At 36.2% G+C, this 21,707-nt stretch overlaps 1 protein-coding gene across 1 annotated transcript; it reads right to left on the bottom strand.

The window, feature by feature from the left end:
• Positions 1-785: 785 nt before the first annotated feature.
• On the bottom strand, positions 786-21,706 carry LOC136250645 (serine hydrolase-like protein). Its single transcript, XM_066042871.1, has 15 exons — positions 21,523-21,706; positions 21,048-21,094; positions 19,438-19,462; positions 19,245-19,325; positions 16,593-16,646; positions 16,422-16,535; positions 16,181-16,222; positions 16,059-16,078; positions 15,590-15,664; positions 13,391-13,497; positions 12,816-12,895; positions 8,048-8,082; positions 3,808-3,884; positions 3,693-3,753; positions 786-912 (listed from the first exon to the last, which is right to left on the bottom strand). The coding sequence occupies exons 2-15, from the start codon at positions 21,063-21,065 to the stop codon at positions 790-792; spliced, it is 912 nt and encodes a 303-aa protein (XP_065898943.1). The 5' UTR covers positions 21,066-21,094; positions 21,523-21,706; the 3' UTR covers positions 786-789.
• Between the last annotated feature and the right edge of the window lies 1 nt (position 21,707).

Here is a 21,707-nt window from a genome sequence, read left to right as displayed (position 1 = left end):
AACAAGCCACCAAACAGGTAAACAGCAATCTTTAGGCTCCCTCCTTGTGCTTTTATCTAAACCAAACTTGATTATGGTCAATAAACTACAAGCCACATGACCAATTTGGGCTGTCCAGACAATGGAGGTGCCCAGATAATAGAGGCCCAGATAATAGAGGTCCAGATAAGGGAGATTCTACTGTACTAATGTATGTAATCTCATGCCCAAAATCTTTTTTTCATTTCTTGTAGTAGGGGTGGAGTTTTACTTCCGACCCAACACAAAAGAAAAAGGAAAATACTAGCCTGGGTGCAAGACTACAGAGTGTATACAAGGGACCAGTCCTGTACAAGATGTTTCACTAGGGAAACAGTTAAATTGCATCTCAACTTGAGTGTTACAATACTACAGTGGAACCTGTTAATCAGGACGCTTGAAAATGAGGACACCTGCATTATCCGGACGCTTAGTAATGGTCCCAATTATCCCATAGCATGCAAACTGACCTGGAAAATCAGTGAACCCATTCTATTTCCAACTTGTAGCTTCTACTAGATACAGGCTGTACCTTAATAAATGCTGGGAGTTAACTTTTACATCCTTCAAATTCTGCTCTGAACAGTATGTGTACTTATTTACCTATCAATATTTCTTAAATCCTTAAATTTATTATTTGAGTTGTTTGCATACTTCTTTCCTCCAATTGTCTTGTAGTAAAAAGATGTACAAGTATGCAATGAGACAAATACACAAACATACATTATATAGTGCAATGTAATTGCAACACAAGATTGCCAGGATCTGGAATTATAACTGACTTTTATGAGCGCCAGGAAAGTCTTTTAACAAATGTTCATTAACAGCTGGTGCAACTACTGGTGCATTGTTCAAATGTACATGATGATTCCCAGAAACGATTATCATCTTTGCCTAAAAAATCATCCACAATCATATGAGATGCTAGCTGACTAATCTAGTGTATTTAAAATTATTAATTTACACACATGTTTAGGACACATAAATGGTGCTGACGTTTAAATACTTGGGTTTCATTTGTAGCTATAAATGCATAGTTTAACTCTGAAAGCACATACAGGTATAGCATACAAAATAGCACAAGTCTCGATTTACTTGCCATATAATAGCTATTGTGACTTGTGTTGTTATGTACAAATTCATTTCTGTGTTGTCAGCAACTGAAACTATACTATGTATACATATACATAGTCTTCATCTGATGTATACAATTGTCTTACATGTGCTTTTAGCTAACTCTGAATGCCCGCATCATTTCACTATACTCTAACGATGTCATAAGGTTTATGAACTTTAAAGCACCTTCACCATGCATGCTACATAGCAACAGGACATTAATTGTATAATTCTTGGTTTGCATTACATTAATTATATTAGTTAACAGTGAATCTAAAGCTGTCCTACATATACAGTAAGGAATGAAGCATTAGGTCACAAATGTTGAGACTCCTTGGGGGCAATAGGAAACAATGGAAATGGAAAGTGGATTGGAGAACAGAAATGGTAAAAACTTCATATACATGAATGCTACAGTAAAACTTTGCTTAGTGGTCACCACTTGAAGACTACCTCTACACAAAGACCACCTGACCACATGTAAAAAAGATCTTTCAAGTATAATTACATATAGGTCCTCAACACATACCTTATGACCGTATTTATTAAGAACACCTCATTGTAGTGATCAGGATAAGGACAAAAATTTTGCGAAAACGTCTACTAACTGTAAAAGGCAATTTGTTTGCATTTTTATTCATGAAATACCAATGATGATACATCTAACTTATGATTATATTTTCACGAAGCTACTGTATTATCACATGCAAATTCTAGTTATACAGTATGGTAGTAACTGTACATTAGGGATCATGGAGGTTTGCACTTTCTCACAAAAAGAATATTGCATTAAACAGAAACCAGTCTCACAATACATTCATGGCAACTAGTTTTGGTAGGTCAAATCAAGCTTTTGAGCAGCCAAAACTGCTTCCAATAAGCTGCTACAGAATTTTCAAAATTTTTTGATTTAACAGGATTTTCTGACTCCCATTTCTTATCGCTGACCGTGCAAGGTGTTGATTTGTGCCTGATGGCTTTCCTATGTTTGCAACAGAAATTGTACATATTTTTTGTAGTGACTGAACTGGTTACAGAGGTTCTACTTTGGTACGTATCTAAGGTGTAATTTATGATCCCATTAAGACCACTTAATTACAGTGACAATGTCAACTATGTTGGCATGGTCTACTTTAAGACCTCATAATTAATAGTCAATCTCCCATATTTTGGTTCACACTTCACTCAAGTCATACCATAGGTACCATACATCATCAGTTATTTAGTTCCAGAATGTGTCATACAAAATGTAATGCAAACGAAGTGCAGTACATTATATAAAACTGTCACTGTATCAAAAAGACAATGACCTTAAGTGCCAGCTAGAGATGCTTTCAGCCAACCTAGGTGTTTTATTAATAAAGTCATTTGGGTATTATACAGGTACAGTATTACAATGTACCATAATGAGGTCATTGAGTATCTCTTTGGGACCTAATTGCAATGTGGCCTTTGAAAAAGGTGGTCTGGTGGTCATTAAAGAGGTGGCCACTAAGCCAAGTTTACTCAAGGTTACTGTACATTAGTGGTGTGCGATATAGGATATTTTCCTATCATGATTATTGCACACAACATATCATGATACGATATATATCATCACGATATACAACTCATCACTCAGCTAGTGTATTTACACTGATGACACTTGTAGCACTGATGTACTAGAAGTACAATACAACATGGTACATGACTAGCATACAACATTGCAAGCTCTTTTGTCATAAAAAGTACAGTGTACAATGACATCTTGGGTACATTTTTCTCTAATTATAACTAAAATCTATACCTAGGCTTATATCACGATATAAAGATTCTATATAATATCACGATATAGAAAAAATTATCACGATATTTCGATAATCACATATCGCACATCACTACTGTACATGTATTGTAGTTCTGACCATTTGTGACCGGATCTGCAAGAATCCCACATGACAGTGCAAGCCTAATTTTACAGTAGAATGCAATGGGTGAAATATTTACGAGATTGAATATTAGTAGAGAACTGCATTCGTAAGTTATGACTGTTTTTAAACATGTGCAGTTTATTTTCCATATTGTCCCCGAACAATCGATTTTTCTGCTGTTGCCAGCCACTTTCTAGTGCTATAACTTCAAAAGTTCTTGGTTTCTATAGCTGAAACTTTGGTTGACCATACATTTAGCTATTTGGATAAAGAAAATGTAATAAAATGGAATCGTAAAATGCACTAACATGTGGGGTTCTTGCAGGTCCAGTCACATTATTAGTTTTCCATTTCTCTTTTTCATTTTTGCTAACTATAGTATATGTGGCCACCAAATATTAAGCTCTATAGGAGGTGTTTTCTAGTACAAGGAACAAGCATCATGACCCAGCTAGTACAGGGCATTCATGGATCACATGACATCATGTGATCACCCAATCATGACATAAAAATACTAGTTTACAGAACCATGACCCAAAATCACATTCTCTTGACAATGAAGTTATACACAATATTTATGCATGAAGACCTCACTGATGTTGACACCAAGAATGAATGTAATAAAATCATATTTACATACACATATACCTCTTTTAATACTTGCACCAACTTTTTAATCTTTTCATGAGAAAACACTGATATTTCTGCCCTAATAGTAAAGAATATGTTAAGTACATAGTATAGTAAAACTATTAAAACTTACATTATGACTAGTGTAGGACATTTGATGGATTCTAAGTACGATGTACTGATCTCTTCTGTTGTATGTAACAATGAGGTCTATAAAACATCATATTATTATTCAAATTCTATTGGTTGCTACATACAGCAAAATATAGGTGGTCATCACATATGATGTCTGTACTTAATAGGTATGTATGTACACACACTGTAAATACATCTATGCACAGTACATGTATAGTATTTGGTAAGTTACTGTATAGTAAAAAAACTTTTGTGGTAAAAAGCTTGGCGAAAACCTGCTACAGTGGAACCTCTCTTATCCGGGCAGTATGGTACATACTACTGCCCGTATCTCAGAAATATCCGTAACTAAGAATAACATGCTATTATGCTAAAGTGACTAACTTAAATACAAGTAATGTTGTTATTGCTATCAGTTAGTGCTATGCAGTTTAGTGGCCAGAGGGGAAGTCACTACAGAGTATTCATGGTCACTCCCCTGGGCTGTAAAAATGCATTATCACCTAGCAACCAAGTGGTAGTTATTAGTAGTAGAATAAACAAGCCACCAAACAGGGGATATTGGAAACAGTGGAAATTGAAAACTGAAACTGAAAAACTGAAACGGAAAAACTGAAACTGAAAAACTAAAATTGGTCAAAACTTCATATTAACAGGTACCTCTTAACAAAGACCACCTCTGTAATAAGACCACCTGTATAATAAGACCGCCTCTAATAAGACCACCTCATTATAGTAGTCATGTCAAGTAGGTCCAACAAAAAGGCCATTAGGTGTACTCATAATGTAATAAAGTATCAATCAATCAGACAGTACTTAAAAGTTAAAACAACAGCTGCAGGGTTGTACATAAGGATATACTATCTTACCATACCAAGACCTAAAGTCCATGGTCATGTCACAATGAAAATAGGGTAATTGCATGCACAATTACTCTGCTGATACTGGATTTCTCATGAATTGTGCATGATTTAAGAGTTGCATAGTTAAATTAATGATCTTGGACTTTGTGTCTTGGTAATAGTTACACACTCGTGATAGATGTCTTCGAGGATTTAAAAACCTGTCAATAATTACCTGCGTCTCGGTAATTACTGATGTCACCTCGGGTTTTTAAATCTTCGAGGATGCTTATTACGTGTGCCTAACAATTATTAAGACAAAGTCAAGAATCATTAATGTTGATTTTGTAACTATGCAACTCCTAAATCATGCACAATAATATTCATGAGAAATCCATTATCAAATTCAATTATGCATGCAATTGCTCCATTTTCATTTGTGACATGACCATGGACTTAAGGTCTTGGCATTATAAAAGATAGTATATCCTTTTGTACAACCCTGCAGCTGTCATTTCAACTTTTAAGTACTGTCTGATTGATTGATACTTTATTACATTATGAGTACACCTTAGCTATATTTTTGGACCTACTTGACATAACTACTATAATGAGGTGGTCTTATTTTAGAGGCGGTCTTATTATAGAGGTGGTCTTTGTTAAGAGGTACCTGTTAATATGAAGTTTTGACCAATTTTAGTTTTTCAGTTTCAGTTTTTCCGTTTCAGTTTTTCAGTTTCAGTTTTCAATTTCCACTGTTTCCAATGTCCCACCAAACAGGTAAACAGCAACCTTTAGGCTCCCTCCTTGTGCTTTCATCTAAACCAAACTTCATTATGGTCAATAAACTACAAGCCACATGACCAATTTGGGCTGTCCTGACAATGGAGTTGCCTGGATAATAGAGGTCTGGATAAGGGAGGTTTCATTGTATAGGTGGAAAAACTTGGCAGAAAAACTTTTGCAAAAAAACTGGCAGAAAACTTTCGCTAATGGGGACTCCACCTTAATTTATACATTGTCTGATGAACATATATGATATTGTTAAGGGGCACTACTATTGAAAGTGTCATTTGATGGTTATGGATGTCGAGTGCGATGTCGAGTGCAATGTTCAGTTGTTAATACAGTGAAGTCAGGCTTATCAGTGCAGTTATCATGCATATCAAAGCATTTGGTTTAATTCTTCATAGGGTGATGAACCGTGCTTTCTTTCCTCTTGGTAGTGGTTTGAAATATTGCAGGACCGATTTCAACGACATGACGTGGTCTTGCTATATCTGCTCATGTGATTTCTAAAAAAAAATTGGCTGAAAAATTTTGGTGATTGAAACACTACTTACCAAATTCACCAGAGTTTTATACTGCCATACTTATATACTTTATACCGCTATACTTATACCGCCAATGTGGGCACATGCCTGGTTGGTTTGGCAAAAACCATGTGTCTGCATGTCTGTCCAACACCCGCAAGAGCAAAAAGGCTTAGAAATAAACATTCAGAATAAAGGCTGTTTATGTACTTCATTTGTTTTTGTCGAAGGGGGTGTGGCCGGTAACTGAAACCAGTTGAAACAGTTCACTAGGGGCTAGCCTATGTGCTGTAACACTGAAAAACAATGTAACAAGTCTCGTAAACTACCAGAAATGACTATGTTCTCGAATTAAAAAGGGGTGTATCCCATTTGTACGTGAATGAAAATTAAGAGTGGCCATAAGGCTTTGTGTAGGGAATTTACATATGAAAACATGATAGACAAACTACTGCATAAAACCGTTAAGAAGATACTTCTGTACGTAATTTGTGGTTTAAAGTGATTTGCTCAGTTACGCTTCTTTAGTGATGCAAAGTAATGTAATTGACGAATTACAAAATAATTGGTGAATTACAAAATAATTATGGTTATTTAATTTATAAACAGTTGATTAATTCAAGGGATAGTATTTACTGGGCACCTAGTTTTTAGAAGTAGCACAGCATCTACTTGTTGTTATAGCTAACTAGCTACGTAGCTACAGTAAAAGTCTCCCTGCACATGTTGTGGGAGTACTGGTACTTCCACCAGGGCTCATCTCTTTGGTTCAGCCATACCTATTAACGGCTAGACTGGACTGACATCTAGCTGTGATTAGAGTTACTAACTGTAACACATTACTAACATAATAAATTACCGTGTGTTAGGTAATACCATTACTTCGTTACATACAATAATTCTTTCCTTGTTACAACAGATCATGGATTCTTCAAAAGTAATTCATCATACTATGAATAGTATTACAGTACCGCTCAAACGCAAAGTTGTTTTGCAAGAGTGCAAGTGATTAAAAGTATGCTAACCAAAGGGTGTGGCACTTGTTTTGCTCATGAGTATTCATCCCATTTCGTTTTGGATGAATACTCATGAGCAAAACGGATGCCATGCCCTTTAATTAACAAGTGCTTTAATTGTTCACACTCTGTGTTGCATTTGAGCGGTACCATACTTAACACTTCACTTTAGTAATGCATTATTCCTAACACTGTACATGCATACATTATGTATTACACCATACATTATGTATTACACCATACATCTGTATGTGGATATATGTACCAATTCCGTTTTACATCAATACAACAAACAAAAAATACCCAGCTTATATTGTGTGCTTAGAGGAACGAAACAGAAACCTGTGCCATTAGGGACAGCTTGTTTATAACAGCAGGTTGCCTATGATGAAATACTGAATATCAGCAGTACAAAATGAAACCAATAGAAAAACATCAAAACAAGTTTTAGTTTGATTGACATCAGCCACACAAAAATCCCCATTAGTTCTTCAGTATCAAATAACTCTAGTACAGGTATGTAGTCACCATGGTCAAACCACAAGTTTCCTTGTTCTAGTTCAGCAAAAACATGTGGTTTACATAAGTAGCCACCAAGTGGCCAGACTGGTATGCGGTTTCCTAGCTCAGTTTGATCGTACATAATAATTAGTAAACAGCCACATTTATAACAAAAAAATGTGACTCTAATAAACCCTGATTACCACAAGGAGGAATACAGGAAGAATTATAACTACAAACACATACATGATAACAAGATGGTATGAACAGAATGTAAAATAATTTATTATATAAAAACAAGCCTTAGAAACACAGGAACTAACACAGTTGCTAAAATGTTTATAGTATATAACCACAGACAATGTAGGTAGATTCCATACGCTCTCAAGGGAGAAAATCCTTTGTAGAAACACTAGTCTGAATACAGAGGAACACTTTTCAAAAGAAAAGGAAAAGGTCTGTTTGACTGTATATCTACTACCTGTAGCTACGGTACAACCTGAGGTAAAACATAGTTAACATGCACTATCAATTACGTGTATAAGAAGACAAAAAAGTGCACTTACTAGTTTTACCCTCCTGTCCCTTGTGAATATGTAACCTACAAAAATAGAGATAACATAATACAACCTTTGACGAGCAATAATCAGCACTGTTACAATAAATATATTGCCTGTAGTCCACTTACCCTTAAAAATGGATTACATATAATTATTTATATACTTCTGCAAATGACCAGCAAGATAGATTATTTGGGTAATCCTACACGGGTAACAAGACACAACAAAACGTTCTAATACCTAATCAACTACTTTAATAAAATTAAATACTGCTCAGTTTTTAATAGAATTGACTTCTTGCCAGTCATTTGCAGAAGTACTGTACACTCAGTCTATATGCATGAAATCCACTTTAACAGAGTCTTTGAAATGCCATTACATCTATTCATATTTCGCTATGACACAATATTTACAGTAGTTTGTGGTTCATGTGCTTTGAGCTACACTTAGCTTTCCTTTCTATTCAGTTAAAGGTTATTCTACTATAAAACTTATTCAAGCATTAAACATGGACATCGCAACATCATAGTACAAGTAAATAGCAGAGTAAACTGTGTGGTCTGCATCTTGGCATCTTTTACTGTGACAGGTACCTCTGCCTGTTACAGTACATTGAAAGTTCAGACCAAGATTTCAGGAGACCGGAGTAGGTATAAAGCCATTGTGATGATTGGAAGAGAAGAGAACAGTCAAAGAGAGGTGAAAATTACTGAATCTGTGAAGAGTTACTGTAGAACCAGAGAGGTGGAGAGAACAGGGAGTTGTTGTCGGACAGAGTTTTGTAAGGCATGTGGTCAGAGAAAACGTGACTGTGAAGGGCAGTAATTGGACTAGCATCTTTGGGAGTGTGTGGAAGTTCAACACCTCTCCCCCCTCCCCCTTCTGTACCAAGCTCCTGGGCTATGATGTCTACTGGCAGGTGCTTTGGATAGTGCTGGAATTAAGACAGAGTACCAAGTTGTGTTTAACATTGAGAACTGTACACTATTGAATGTGAAGAACCGTAACATCCAAAACATTTGTTAAATGAATGTCCTACTAATGCTCTAAACTTTGTGACTGCATACAGGTAATTGGCATATGATTGGAAAGACGGTCAATTAGTTATGCATGTATGTACAAGATATGCTTGTCACGTGAGCATAAAACAATATAAACACGTAATATGGTAATTTGAATTTCAAAACTACACATTTACAAAATCTTCAACATGCACATCTTCATATTTGCGATTAGACTAATACAGTACAAAGATCCCCCATGCATTTCTGTTAAAAATACACACATAAAAATGTTTAACAGGCACAACATGTAGGAGAGTTGGTAGCCTGCTTTCCTGTAACAAGGAAACCACAAACCTACTCTGTGTACTACTACACCTGTACATAAGCCTCACTTTCATATGAATCGTAGTAGGAAAGTGAAACTATAAATTTCAACTTGATGTTTTCAGTCATGATTTACATACAGTACATGCTCTGCAGTAACTGGTGTACAGGTACATGTAATTGCTAGTGCCCATTGATCACAACCAAAGCTATATCAAATTCCCTTGAATGACTTGCTCCATTCACCAGCTGTAGAGAAATGGTACGTATCTTACTTGTGTTAACAGAGGATGTTAACAGAGGATGTTAACAGAGGATGTACACACCGTATATGGTTTTATGATCTCTGGTGTGTGCAAACACTAAGATTTCATGAATACATTCCAAAAGGCCAATCATACTGCAAAATTTCAGTTTTCATGCATCTTTAAAAACATTTGCATCACTCCTACGGGTATTCACATGAATGATTATCAGGTAAAACTATGAGTAAGGTACATGTAACAATCCCTACTCCATTACAAGTGCAAGGAATATTAGGAATTTTAAGTTCAATTAGGGAACATAGAAAAAAAGTAGGGAAACAAAGGAGGTTGCCTTGTGGACATTTAATCCCTAATTCAATCTATATACTAAATTAGGGATTAAATGTCCACTAGAATATCTACAGGTGTAGGCAACCTCCCTTATTTCACTAGTTTCAAAATTCCTTGTACTTGTTTGTTATTCTTTTTTGTAACATGCTTATGACTGGTGAGCATGCGCATAGCTACTGTATCAAAAGAAAGAATGGCACCAGCTTTTGTCTGAACATACCAAGTGGGCCATTGCACTTCATTTTCAGCTTTGTTTAGCCCATTACACAGTGTCACAAACAAAGAACAGTACAAGAAGCACCTCTGCCAGTCACTACAGAAAATACGGACAATTCCAGTTGGACAAATGTATAAGGCAGTGGCGTAGTCAAGGGTGGGCACATGCCCATCCCTGGGACAGCGGTGCCCACTACCTTGGCAGCACCATATTTTCATTGTAAACCAGCAGCTGATATTGAGATAAGTTCAATAATTACATCACGTGATCTGAGTAGTTTAGCACTTTCTATTTAATGCACAGAATCATGTGATCCAAATTTTAGGTAGGAAAGAGGAACACGAATCCAGTCTATTTTTCACATCCGCAATACTGAGTTGTGAGCAACAGCATGGATTCTGTTGTTGGCGAGGTTAAATGACCTAAAATGATAAACCAAAACTTTGATGTTAGACAAGTTAGTTGGGGACGAAAGACTCAGTGGTCACTGAATTAAGCCATATGACTATCTTAAGAGTCAGGCTGGAGTATAAAGAGTTGTGCACAAGTACAGATGAGCTAAAAGAGAACAATACAAGTAGGTGTAATAAGTTAGCTTTCAATTCTAGCTTCTATATTATTCATGACTGCTCTATCAAAATACATGGCTGTCGTGTTACGGTGACTGCTTTATTAGAGTGTATTGATCTCACTGCTTATCACAAGAGAGCTATGCAGTACTATGTCTTGTGACTGCTCTATTAGAGTGTATTGATCTCACTGCTTATCACGAGGGAGTTATGCAATACTATGTCTTGTGACTGCTTTATTACAGTGTATTGATCTCACTGCTTATCACAAGAGAGTTATGCAATACTATATGTCTTGTTTACTATAGCAAAACTGTGCAATTGATTGCAGCTAGTCATTAAAACACGTTCTGATCATTTAAATGAAGATGACTGTGTACTTGAAGATAAAAGGAAAGGCAAAGTGCCGAGGGTAAACACCTGTTGGAACCAGAAAATGCTTTTGTCACATGTGAGCTTCCGTAAAAGTACCTGTACAGTGTACAATTTGTTGTGTATGATATTTCCATGATGGTTAATAGCAGTACCTGGTGGGTGCCATTCATTATGGGAAAACCCTACTATACAGAACATTATGTCTCAACCACTAATTTCTGGAGAAGTGAAATGAAACATGTTAGTTTCTGTATCTGTCTGAGCTGTCTTGCACTTAAAGTTAGTCACTACAGAGCTGGTTTAAAAACAAATCTAAGTACAGTAGAACCTGTGTTACGGTCACCTGGATTAAGCGGTCATCTTTGCATAATGGCCATGATCACGAGGTCCTAAATATTTTCCCATACAAATGTATGCATTGTGGTCTGCAGTAAGCGGTCACCTGTCTAACGTGTATAACGGCCAACCAAGAATTCGCCTATGAATCACTGTATACATAACTTCATCCTTCGTATAGCGGTCTCTTCCTTTATGGTGGCTTGTTGAGCCAATGGTCTGACACCATGACACCTAATGCGCAATTATCACACTTCCTGCCTTTCAATGAATGCTATATAAACTATCAGGCTTCATTGCTTAAACGTATTCAATAGCTATAACCAACATTCATAACAAGCTCACCTTGCCCTTTCTGTATAAAGTCTAGTAAAATTATTACTGTATTGTGGTTGACGCGAGCCTCTTAATAATAATTACTCATTTATAACGGTCATAGCCACTAAAATGCTGCAGACCACCTTATGCAGGTTTTCTCTATAACAGCCACCTGTATATAATGGCCAGATATATCTGGTCCCAAGGTGACCATTATAGACAGGTTCCACTGTAGTCCAATAATAAAAGGGTACATAAGTTGTGAAATCAATGTTATCAATTTTAATAGACCATTTTGGCAGTTATACAACATCCAGTGTCCTTTAAAATGTACTGAAGCCTATGTTAGTAAAGTAAGCAACCTTCACGGGAGCCTAAACTGTACCGTTTATTCTTATTATGAGAACAAATTGTAATCTTCAGGCTGTAAGCATCCCAATGGTGTAGAGATCGCTGTGCGTAAAGCAGAAAGAAGTGATTTTACCACAGCAGAAGACTCTATTGATGTTGTTTTTCAGCATGTAGAAAGTCTACCTAGAGAGGAAAAACAGATTACTATGTTTCGATAATGTGCAATGCTACATGATATTTCATCACGGAAATATTTTATCACTGTGATACTAAATGAATTACATTAGATTTAGTGGCCATGTTTGTTGCCTAGCAATCTTTTATGCTTATAACAGTAACAATACCTTGCTTCAGGAGAGATACATGTACAAGTTTTAAACTTGCTAATTTCTAGATCACAACATAGTACATGTATATCTTTCCAAATTTCATTGTAGTATAGTGATAGCTATTAAACTACATGTACATTCCTATAATAAGAACAAATGGCATGGTTTGGCTCCTACGAAGTGTAAAGAGCTTAGTCCCATAGGCTTTGATACATTTTAAGGCTTCTCAAAGGATACCAGATGTTGTGCAACCTACCATACCATGAATAATTTTAGCTTGCATGAAACTGGTCTATTAATATCTTTAATAGCATCGACCAACATAACATGTAGTGACATTGAAATCACTGCATACCATTGTCTACTTGAGTGGTTCCTCTCTGTACAAGAGCAGTGGCTGCTTCCTTTGTTAGCTCACTATTGGCTTGCATGATTCTGTAAATTTCCAATGGACATAAATAAACAAGTACTAGCATTTAAAGTTAACTACACATAGTGAACATGTAACCCACACTTCAGTCATATTGACTGAAGTAGGGATTAAATGTCCACCAGTATATTTGCAGGTGGATGACTTTCCTTGTTTCACTACTTTTTATGGCTATGAAATTCCTAGCATGTTGTTTAACAGAATTATGACTGGTGAACCAGCACATACCATATCAAAACAAAGAATGACACCATACTTACTAAAACTTTCCATGAAGGTACAGGTATTGTGAGGCTGATTTCTGGTCAATTTTTTTTTGTGAGAAAGTGTAAGCCTCTATGATTCCTAACATACAGTTACTACCATGTATGTATGAAATACTGTACTGTAATAAGAATTACTAAACCACTTACTATACATGCACAACATACTGTACATATTAATTATCAGTATACATGTATTCAACATATTGGGTGCACAATGTACACATATATGCCTACCTTGAAACACAAGCTTCTAATGATGGATAAACCATCTCTGGTTTGTTCTGCATTGATGGAGCAGTCAGTACAGTACATGTTATGCCCATTTGAGTTGGAAAGTCTTTCTGCAGTAACACCAATTCACTAGGTGAAGCACGTACATTGTATGTACAGTATACATGTGTGTCACTGTTTGTGATATTAGATATATGATGACACTAATAGCGTTGCATGATACCCTGTAATCCCTGTATACTGATTATTGTAAGAATTGTACTTGCTGATACACCTTGACCTACTGTGTCACTATGTATCTCAGTAGTGCTGTATAGTAGGGATCCCCCAAGCCCTATCAAAATGCTGCCATTAAAAATCAAATCTGGTACATGACGAAAAATACCTTCATAGAAGAATCTTCGTATATCTAGCATCAAATTGAACTGAAAAATGCCAAAACCTGATTTTTGGTCTACCAGTCTGCTAACTTGCCTGAACACAGTCAAAAAGCTTTAAACAATGCCACCATTTTCATCCCTGTATAATAAACTAATAAACTCATGAGTAGCATGTGCCTTTTGGAGTTCTGACAAGTACAGCATCTACTGTGCATTTTAACCTTGCTTAGTAGTCGTCATCTTCACTGTGAGGAATCATTAATAGCGAAATTGCATGATTGTCACGTACTATGGAAAACACCCATTTATGGTATCATGTAAAATAAAACTCCATAGAAAATTACTACAGGCACATGCTTCCAGAGCCATTATTACTACATTCTAATGTATATTTCAATAGAAGTCATTAGGCTACTTCAATGTGAAAACTGCTCGTGAATCACTACAACTAAACCGGACTTATGGCAGTTGATAGTGAGGAAAGCTATGTGACAAGATCAATAAAACCACTGAAGAAACCTACATGTATTTGCAAGACTACGGACCAGGGTAGGATGTAAATTCTTGGATATCACTCCTACTCTTAGTGAAAGGACTTACAGGTGTACTTTTTTACTCAAAGCTGATAAGAAGAAAAAGGATTAGACATTCAGCACATGCCCTCTACCTGCTGGGATTCTAAAGCATATCTAGTGCTTTGTTGTCTGTTGTTGAAGTGTTTTGGCAATGGCAATGCTGACATTGGATATTGGCTGTTCTTCCCTCTTACAGTATATCCCTACTTCATTTAAATACACTACTTACAGCATGCTTATTCTATAGTGGGTAATACAGAAGCTGACAGTGTATATCCATCGTATGACATTGGATGGAGATTGAGACATGCAACAAAACACCTTAATAAAACAGCCATATGTTTACCTAACAATATATTCTAATAGAGCAGTCATGCATACTGCAAGGTTGAAATTACAGGAATAAAATGACGGTGGAGTACAAAAGCTTAAAAAGCTGTCAAAGGTTGAACATGTGACCCATCATTATGATTATATCTAGTTATAAAGATTAACAAATTTACTACATGTAGAGTAGTTATCTGCAGAAAGGATATGAACTACTTTAGACTCTGATACTACTGTACTACACATACTAGAGGTGTACCAATATGGGTTTTTGGCATGTACCGATATCTGATATTGATGCCACCAAAAGAAGCCGATAACCGATAGTCGATCCAATATTTGCATTATAGTTAAAAGTGTACATCTTATACCTACCCTACATGTATTCATTGCTATACTCCACCTATGGTGGTATACAGCTTGGGTTTCTATTGTGCAATCCAAACAATGTACACATTCCCATGAAGCCTTAATTAAACAGATATTTCTACATTACTCCACATTCTAATGGCTTGTGAGAAAGCTGGTACAGCAAGTTTCCTTGGTTATCCTGTGACCCTTCTTTTTATTGCACAGGTACTCTATAACTGCTTCATTTGTAAAGACTGTGATAAGCTTTGCAGCAACAAACACTATATAGAATCGGGTATAATTATATGGCTTCTTGTAGCGTAGCACTTGTTTCAGAGTGAACAATAAGCCACTGGCACTAAAGAGCCACATGAATAATGTAGAAAACCAGTTTACAGTGTATGTACAAACTATTGCTACTGTATAAATATTGGTAGCAATATTGGTCCTCCTGCTGTTCTGTACCGATACCAATATTGGCAAAAACTACTATATCGGTGGCCAATATTTTAGCCGATCCGATTATCAGTACACCTCTAAGTCACATACACAACTGCTCTAAAACTTACAGCTTTTATTTGTACTGGTGTGAGTCCCTCCAGTAACACCATCCTATCCACTAGTTCTGGTAGTGACGCTGCAAACTACAGGAGTATGTATGTACATGTACACACATGAAGGCATGATAAATATACAGCATACAGTACTCTACATGTTGTGAGTTCAGCCAATAAGTAGAATGTTGCCTCAAGGAGTGAGAGCTGCTTCAAAAATAGGGAATTGAGGTAGAGTGATATTGCCAAATCTTTATTCGGTATACACTGTACTTTAAAGATAACAGCTCGATATTAACGGTTACCTCGGTATAATAAGGTGTCATATTAGAATAATTATTGTACTTGTGTATCTACAATCAGTATCTGTACTATTCTGCTGTCAATATTACCACCATACTTGTACTCTATAAAATCTCTGTATATAAGTACACCCACATACTGTATATGTATAGTACACATAAAACTTAAACAATGAACTCACAGTGATAGCAGGTCCTACACCTTGAAAGAAATGATAGCATGCATAGAGTCATAGACGCATATGGCATGTACATATACAATTTGTATGTGTACATTGTGTGTAGGTTTAAACAATGCACTTACCCATTGAATGTGCAAGGATTGAAAATCTACTCCATCCTAAACCTACAAAATAGACGTAAACACTGCTAGACATTGATTCATGCACAAACGTACAGTAACACATCAATAAATGTAACTACATATACTGTACAGCTATCAAGTATAATCTTGAGCTTTTATCTTGCATGAGCACATAAACAACAAAATAATGGTAGTATACGTACATACATGTATGCAACATTTTCACAATAGGTAAACTTACCATCCACCACATATTTTAGATCAGCCACCATATTGATCAAGTGATAATAGGCACCAGCAGGACGTGGGGAGGACAGGCCGTGTCCTGGCCAGTCTATTGCCACTATGTATAAATCTGTAACATGTATGGAATTATCTGTGACATGATCATAAATATAGTAGTTCACCATACCATGTGATAGTAGAGGTATCAGTTTATCAAAGCTTCCAGCATTATCAAGCCACCCTACAAGTGTGTAAAAATTTGTTGACAATTTTGTATATGCATACATCTCTATAATTTTAAATTACCACTTTTGTAGCTCTGTAAATTACGTAATTCTGCATACAGTATCTGGTTTGATTATATGCCAAATCAGGACACATGATAGTGTGTCGTGCAGCCAAGGAAAGTCAATGCACGTCAGACAAGTGTGTATTTTCACAGGAACTAAGAAAATGCGGTTTTCATGCATTCATACTTCAGTAATGGCTGAACAGAAATAGCCAGTTTTTTTGTAGGGGTAGGACATTTTCCATGCTAAATTTGAGCTAAAATCGGCCCAGCCGTCCTGAGATATGCGCTCCCTCAAAGTTTGACTCCTGTAAGCATTGCAGACTCCTGTAAGCGTTTGAGCGTTAATCGGATGGCTGCAGGTTCGAGGCTGCCCAGGTCCAGTCACGGATTTTTTCTCCTTTCTCCACCTTTTCAAACACACTTTATCTAACAACTTTAAACAGGCTGTAGGACCAGGTGTCCTACAGACCTGTGCTGTAAAGCCTTAATAAATAAACTAATGTCTATTCGGTTTCACAAGGGGTACTTCGAGATAAGTTACTCTCTAGAGTTCCTATGGATATATATACTTGAAATTGGCAAGGAGAAAACATCCTAACCGCCTGGCAGATTCCTGTAAGTGTTCAAACGTTAATTGGATGGCTGCAGGTTCGAGGCTGCCCAGGTCCAGTCATGGATTTTTTCTCCTTTCTCCACCTTTTCAAACACACTTTATGTAACAACTTTAAACAGGCTGTAGGACCAGGTGTCCTACAGACTGACCTTTAGCACTTGTGTTGTAAAGCCTTAATAAATATATAAAAGTTTGTCTTACTTTCTTCATATTTTTCTTTACCCTTTTCCACGATAATTTTGTTTTTGCACCACTCACAAAAATTGCCATAACTCATGCAAGCAAGCTTTATTTGATTATTTGATTCTTATCAGATTTGGAGGGCACAAAGAACATAACAACTGAAAGAAATAAGTTAAAACTCGACATGCAGATAGGCTGACCATCATAGCACAAACCTTTCGTGTTGAAAGCACTGAGAGTATTAACTAAGGGGACATAAAGCAAAATCCAAACAAGTGAAACAAGCACAATTGAGATACTCTAATAGAACAGTCACAGAGAAGTACGTATTAGAAAACAACTTGTACAAAAAATGTTGGAAAAAATTTTCAGGGTGAGAACCAGGGACCTCCACACCTAGGCACTTAAACCCTTTACCAATATGCCATTACTGTTACATGCAACTCGTTTCAGTACTTTTTATCAATGTGCTATGGTCCCTACTCTAGTTGAAAATTCCAATTTTTTTTTGTGTATTTGTTTGTAAACTTTTTAAGTAAAATAAAATTATTATGAGTGGTGAACCCACACATACCTCATCAAAAGAAGAAATGGCACCATGTGCCCCAGCTATCAATTACTCGATTATCCGAACACCGATTAACCGAACACTTGATTATCCGAACACCAAATTGACTGCTCAATTAGAGTATTTTGTCAACAAGTGTATGCTTTATTAGAGTAGTTGAGCAAAGCTCTGTACACTGTATAAACTGTAAATGTATGGATGTTCGGTTTTACATACTATTTAATTAAATGAACACTCTTTCCCTCCGATAATTGAGTATCATCTGAAAAGTGAAGTATCCATTATGCTTCAATGTCAGCTATGTTCAACCTGTTATACAACGCTATGAATCAAGAACTGTTCGAAAAGCTCCTCTACAATCAAAGTAGTCACTATGTAAAATACAGACAATTTCCGTTACGAAGGGAAGCCATCATGCACTATTGCCAAATATATACCTTTTGCTGTCAGCAATGATGAATGGGACACAAAGGAGGACACTGGTAAGTCCATGAAGAATGCATTGTACATACTGCATCACATGTCCGGCTAAAGCAAAGTTGAACAGTGAAAAAATCAAGCCTGTAGCCCTAGCCATTATTGAGATACCCTTGTCTGAAGGCATCAGTCAGTTACTCAGTCAGTCAGTAGAAAATTCCGTTTAATAATTTTATTTTAAAAATTTAGCAACTTGTTGAAAGAGTTTCGGGTTGATCTGAAGGCTTGTTTGGGCTTAGTTTTACCTAACCAATACTGCTTCATTGTCACTTTGGGTGATGTATTTTCATGGGCCACACCCAAACCATTATATACAGTACTATTGTACTGTATGATACAATGTATACATGCCTGTATACAGAAAAGTGGTGATAAAAAAACTTAACATCTCAGTATGGCTTCCCACATATGAATAAAGTGACAAAACAAAAATGACTAGATATGAAAGAAGACTTTCACATGATCTAAAGAGCAAAAATGTATACACCATAAGTGAATTAGGTATGAAATACAGTATGTCATTTATTTAGTCTCTAGTCTTTTGACTGTAGTCCGGCAGTTTTGTTACCATATTATGTATTACTGTTTGCTTTTTTTCTTACTATCATGTTTTGTAGTATTATTCACATACTGTATAGTATCACCATATGTACTGATAAGTGCTATTATACCACATACACATACATATGAAGAGTATATAATTTACCATGTAGTGCTAAAACCGGTTGTCCATTTGAATGACCCCATACTTTACCAGCAATGTGCCCCCATGGGACTTTGATAGAAACTAAGGACAAGATAAATGTTACAGGTATACAATATAGACAACACTTATTTACTGCACATAACAGCACATGTGACCATATTGACATCCTGTCTGAATATTATTAATTATGTACCTTCAGAAATAGGAATATTGGATTCCTACAGAACAACAATAATTATTCTTATATTTTAGCCTCATACAGTATATAATAACTAAGATTTCATTACAACAAATTATACAGGTAATATGTAACAAGACATAAAGATAGCTGCACATTTAGTACAAATACATACTTCACAGTTCATACTGCACTACTGATTTTGTAGAATTCAATACCAAGATAATGCAGTGACATGGAATTTTTGCATAATTTACATGGTAGTGTGCCATACAGCCTAAGAAGCCAATACGTCACAGCATGGGTGTATATATTGCAATTTTAGAAGAAAGAAATGCAATTTTCACAACATATAGTTCTATGATCCCTTAACCAAATTTGTTGAAAGGATGCTCATCAGGTGGGGGAGTGCACATACCAAATTTGAAGGAAATTGTCCCTGCCATTTCCAAGATATAAGCAGCCAAAGTTTCATTTCTTCTTAGTTTTTTTCTTCTACTTTTTGCACACTTTGCAAAATCCACCATAAAACACAAACACGTACTCTAATCAAGCTGAAATTTGGCACACTTGAAGGGGTTATAAGTTAATCCTTGGAAATCCGATCAAAATTCACATTATGACCAATTACTTGCTTAAAAGATCAAACCTACAGGGTAAACCATGCACTTTGAGGAAGCAGTTGAAAATCAGACATTGATCATCATAGGAGTGCCTTTTGGTGGTTGCTGTAACAATCACGTGATCAAGTTTTGTAATGTCTGGTTGCCACACCTACTATGAAAATTGGTGTATACACTGTAGGTGGATTAATCATCACAGAATAATCATCTTTCAGTAGATTAGAAGAATTCACACTGCAAAAACCACAATTGCTTGATTGAGATACTCTAATAGTGCAGTCACCCTATTAGAAAATTCAGTGAGTAGCAAGTCATCCTGTAGAAAGTTCAACTACATTACAAGTAATCATGTAGAGAGTTCAGCCACAAACAAGTCACCCTGTAGAGAGTTCAGATACACAACAGCCAACCTAGAGAGCTCAGCTAACAAGTGAGTTCAGCCATAACAAGTAATAACCCCTATAGAGCGTTCAGCTACAAAAATTTACTGTGTAGAGTTCAGCTATATTACAAGTCACCTCATAGAGAGATCAGTACCCTGTAAAAATTTCAGTTACAAACAAGTCACCCTGTAGAGAGATCAGCTACTGTACAAGTCACCATCATAGAGAGTTCAGCCACAAATAAGTCGTTCTATAAGAGTTCAGCTATGTTATAAGTCACCTTGTAGAGAGCTGCAAAACAATATGTACATATATACATACTTCAATGATGCTTATGATCTCACCTTTGTTTTGTCTTTTTTTCTCACCCTAGTTTTTTGAGGGCCACATTATTTCATAGCTTGGCTGTGAGGAGTGTTTAGGTTTATACGTAGATCATATATGCTACTTAATTCTTGTAGGAACAAACTGTTCTTATGTGTAACAAGTCTTAATTCATTGCTCAATGTATAGTATGTACTGTACACAGTATGTAACAGATGTTACTGAGACATTTACTGTATGTACAAGAATTATGGAAGACACACTGTGGATACTTATTTTACTGTTTCATACAAACCTTAGTTAAATCCTCCATAATAAACTGGATAACAAATCACATTTAATCTAACAGAATTTAAAAAGTAATGTGTACATATGGTAATCACAGAGTAGGCCACATAATTATTAGTTACACTATAATGTTCAAAATGTACCCAGGTCACCAGTCAGATCTGGTGGATACTATCTGGGTCAGTAGTACTAGTGACCCAGTTACAACCTGATCCATATAAGTGTAAAATAAGGTACTGGGATGTAGTTAATTAACTGGATTTTGCCAGTTTCAATCCTTGCAGTCACTTGGAAAAAGGTCACATTATAAGGTCATAAATTAAAATTGCGCATGTATTCTTTCCCACAATATAAAACTACAATTGTTTCTCCAAATTTACTTCCTTGTGTTATTATCTTGCCCGTCTATTGTACGAGTACGTACGTAATACAGCACTGCACTATTAAAACTTCGGTTAAAACATACAATGGTCATTACTTACGGTGATTCCTCACAGTGGTCAGGAGCAGCATACGTACAGAGTTGAAATCAACCTCTTACTAGGGTGTACTTTAACGTTATGTCCTCGCTCAGGTGAGAGAACTAGCCTATGTCCTCGCCCTGGTCCTCGCTTATGTCTACTGTTGAGTTTCTGCGCATTAATTAGAATAATTAATGCGCGGGCGC

Source organism: Dysidea avara, chromosome 3 (assembly GCF_963678975.1).
Source record: "Dysidea avara chromosome 3, odDysAvar1.4, whole genome shotgun sequence".
In the NCBI taxonomy this organism is placed as follows: Eukaryota; Metazoa; Porifera; class Demospongiae; order Dictyoceratida; family Dysideidae; genus Dysidea; species Dysidea avara.
Note: the sequence above shows the minus strand (reverse complement) of the source record. Positions and strands in the feature narration are given on the sequence as shown.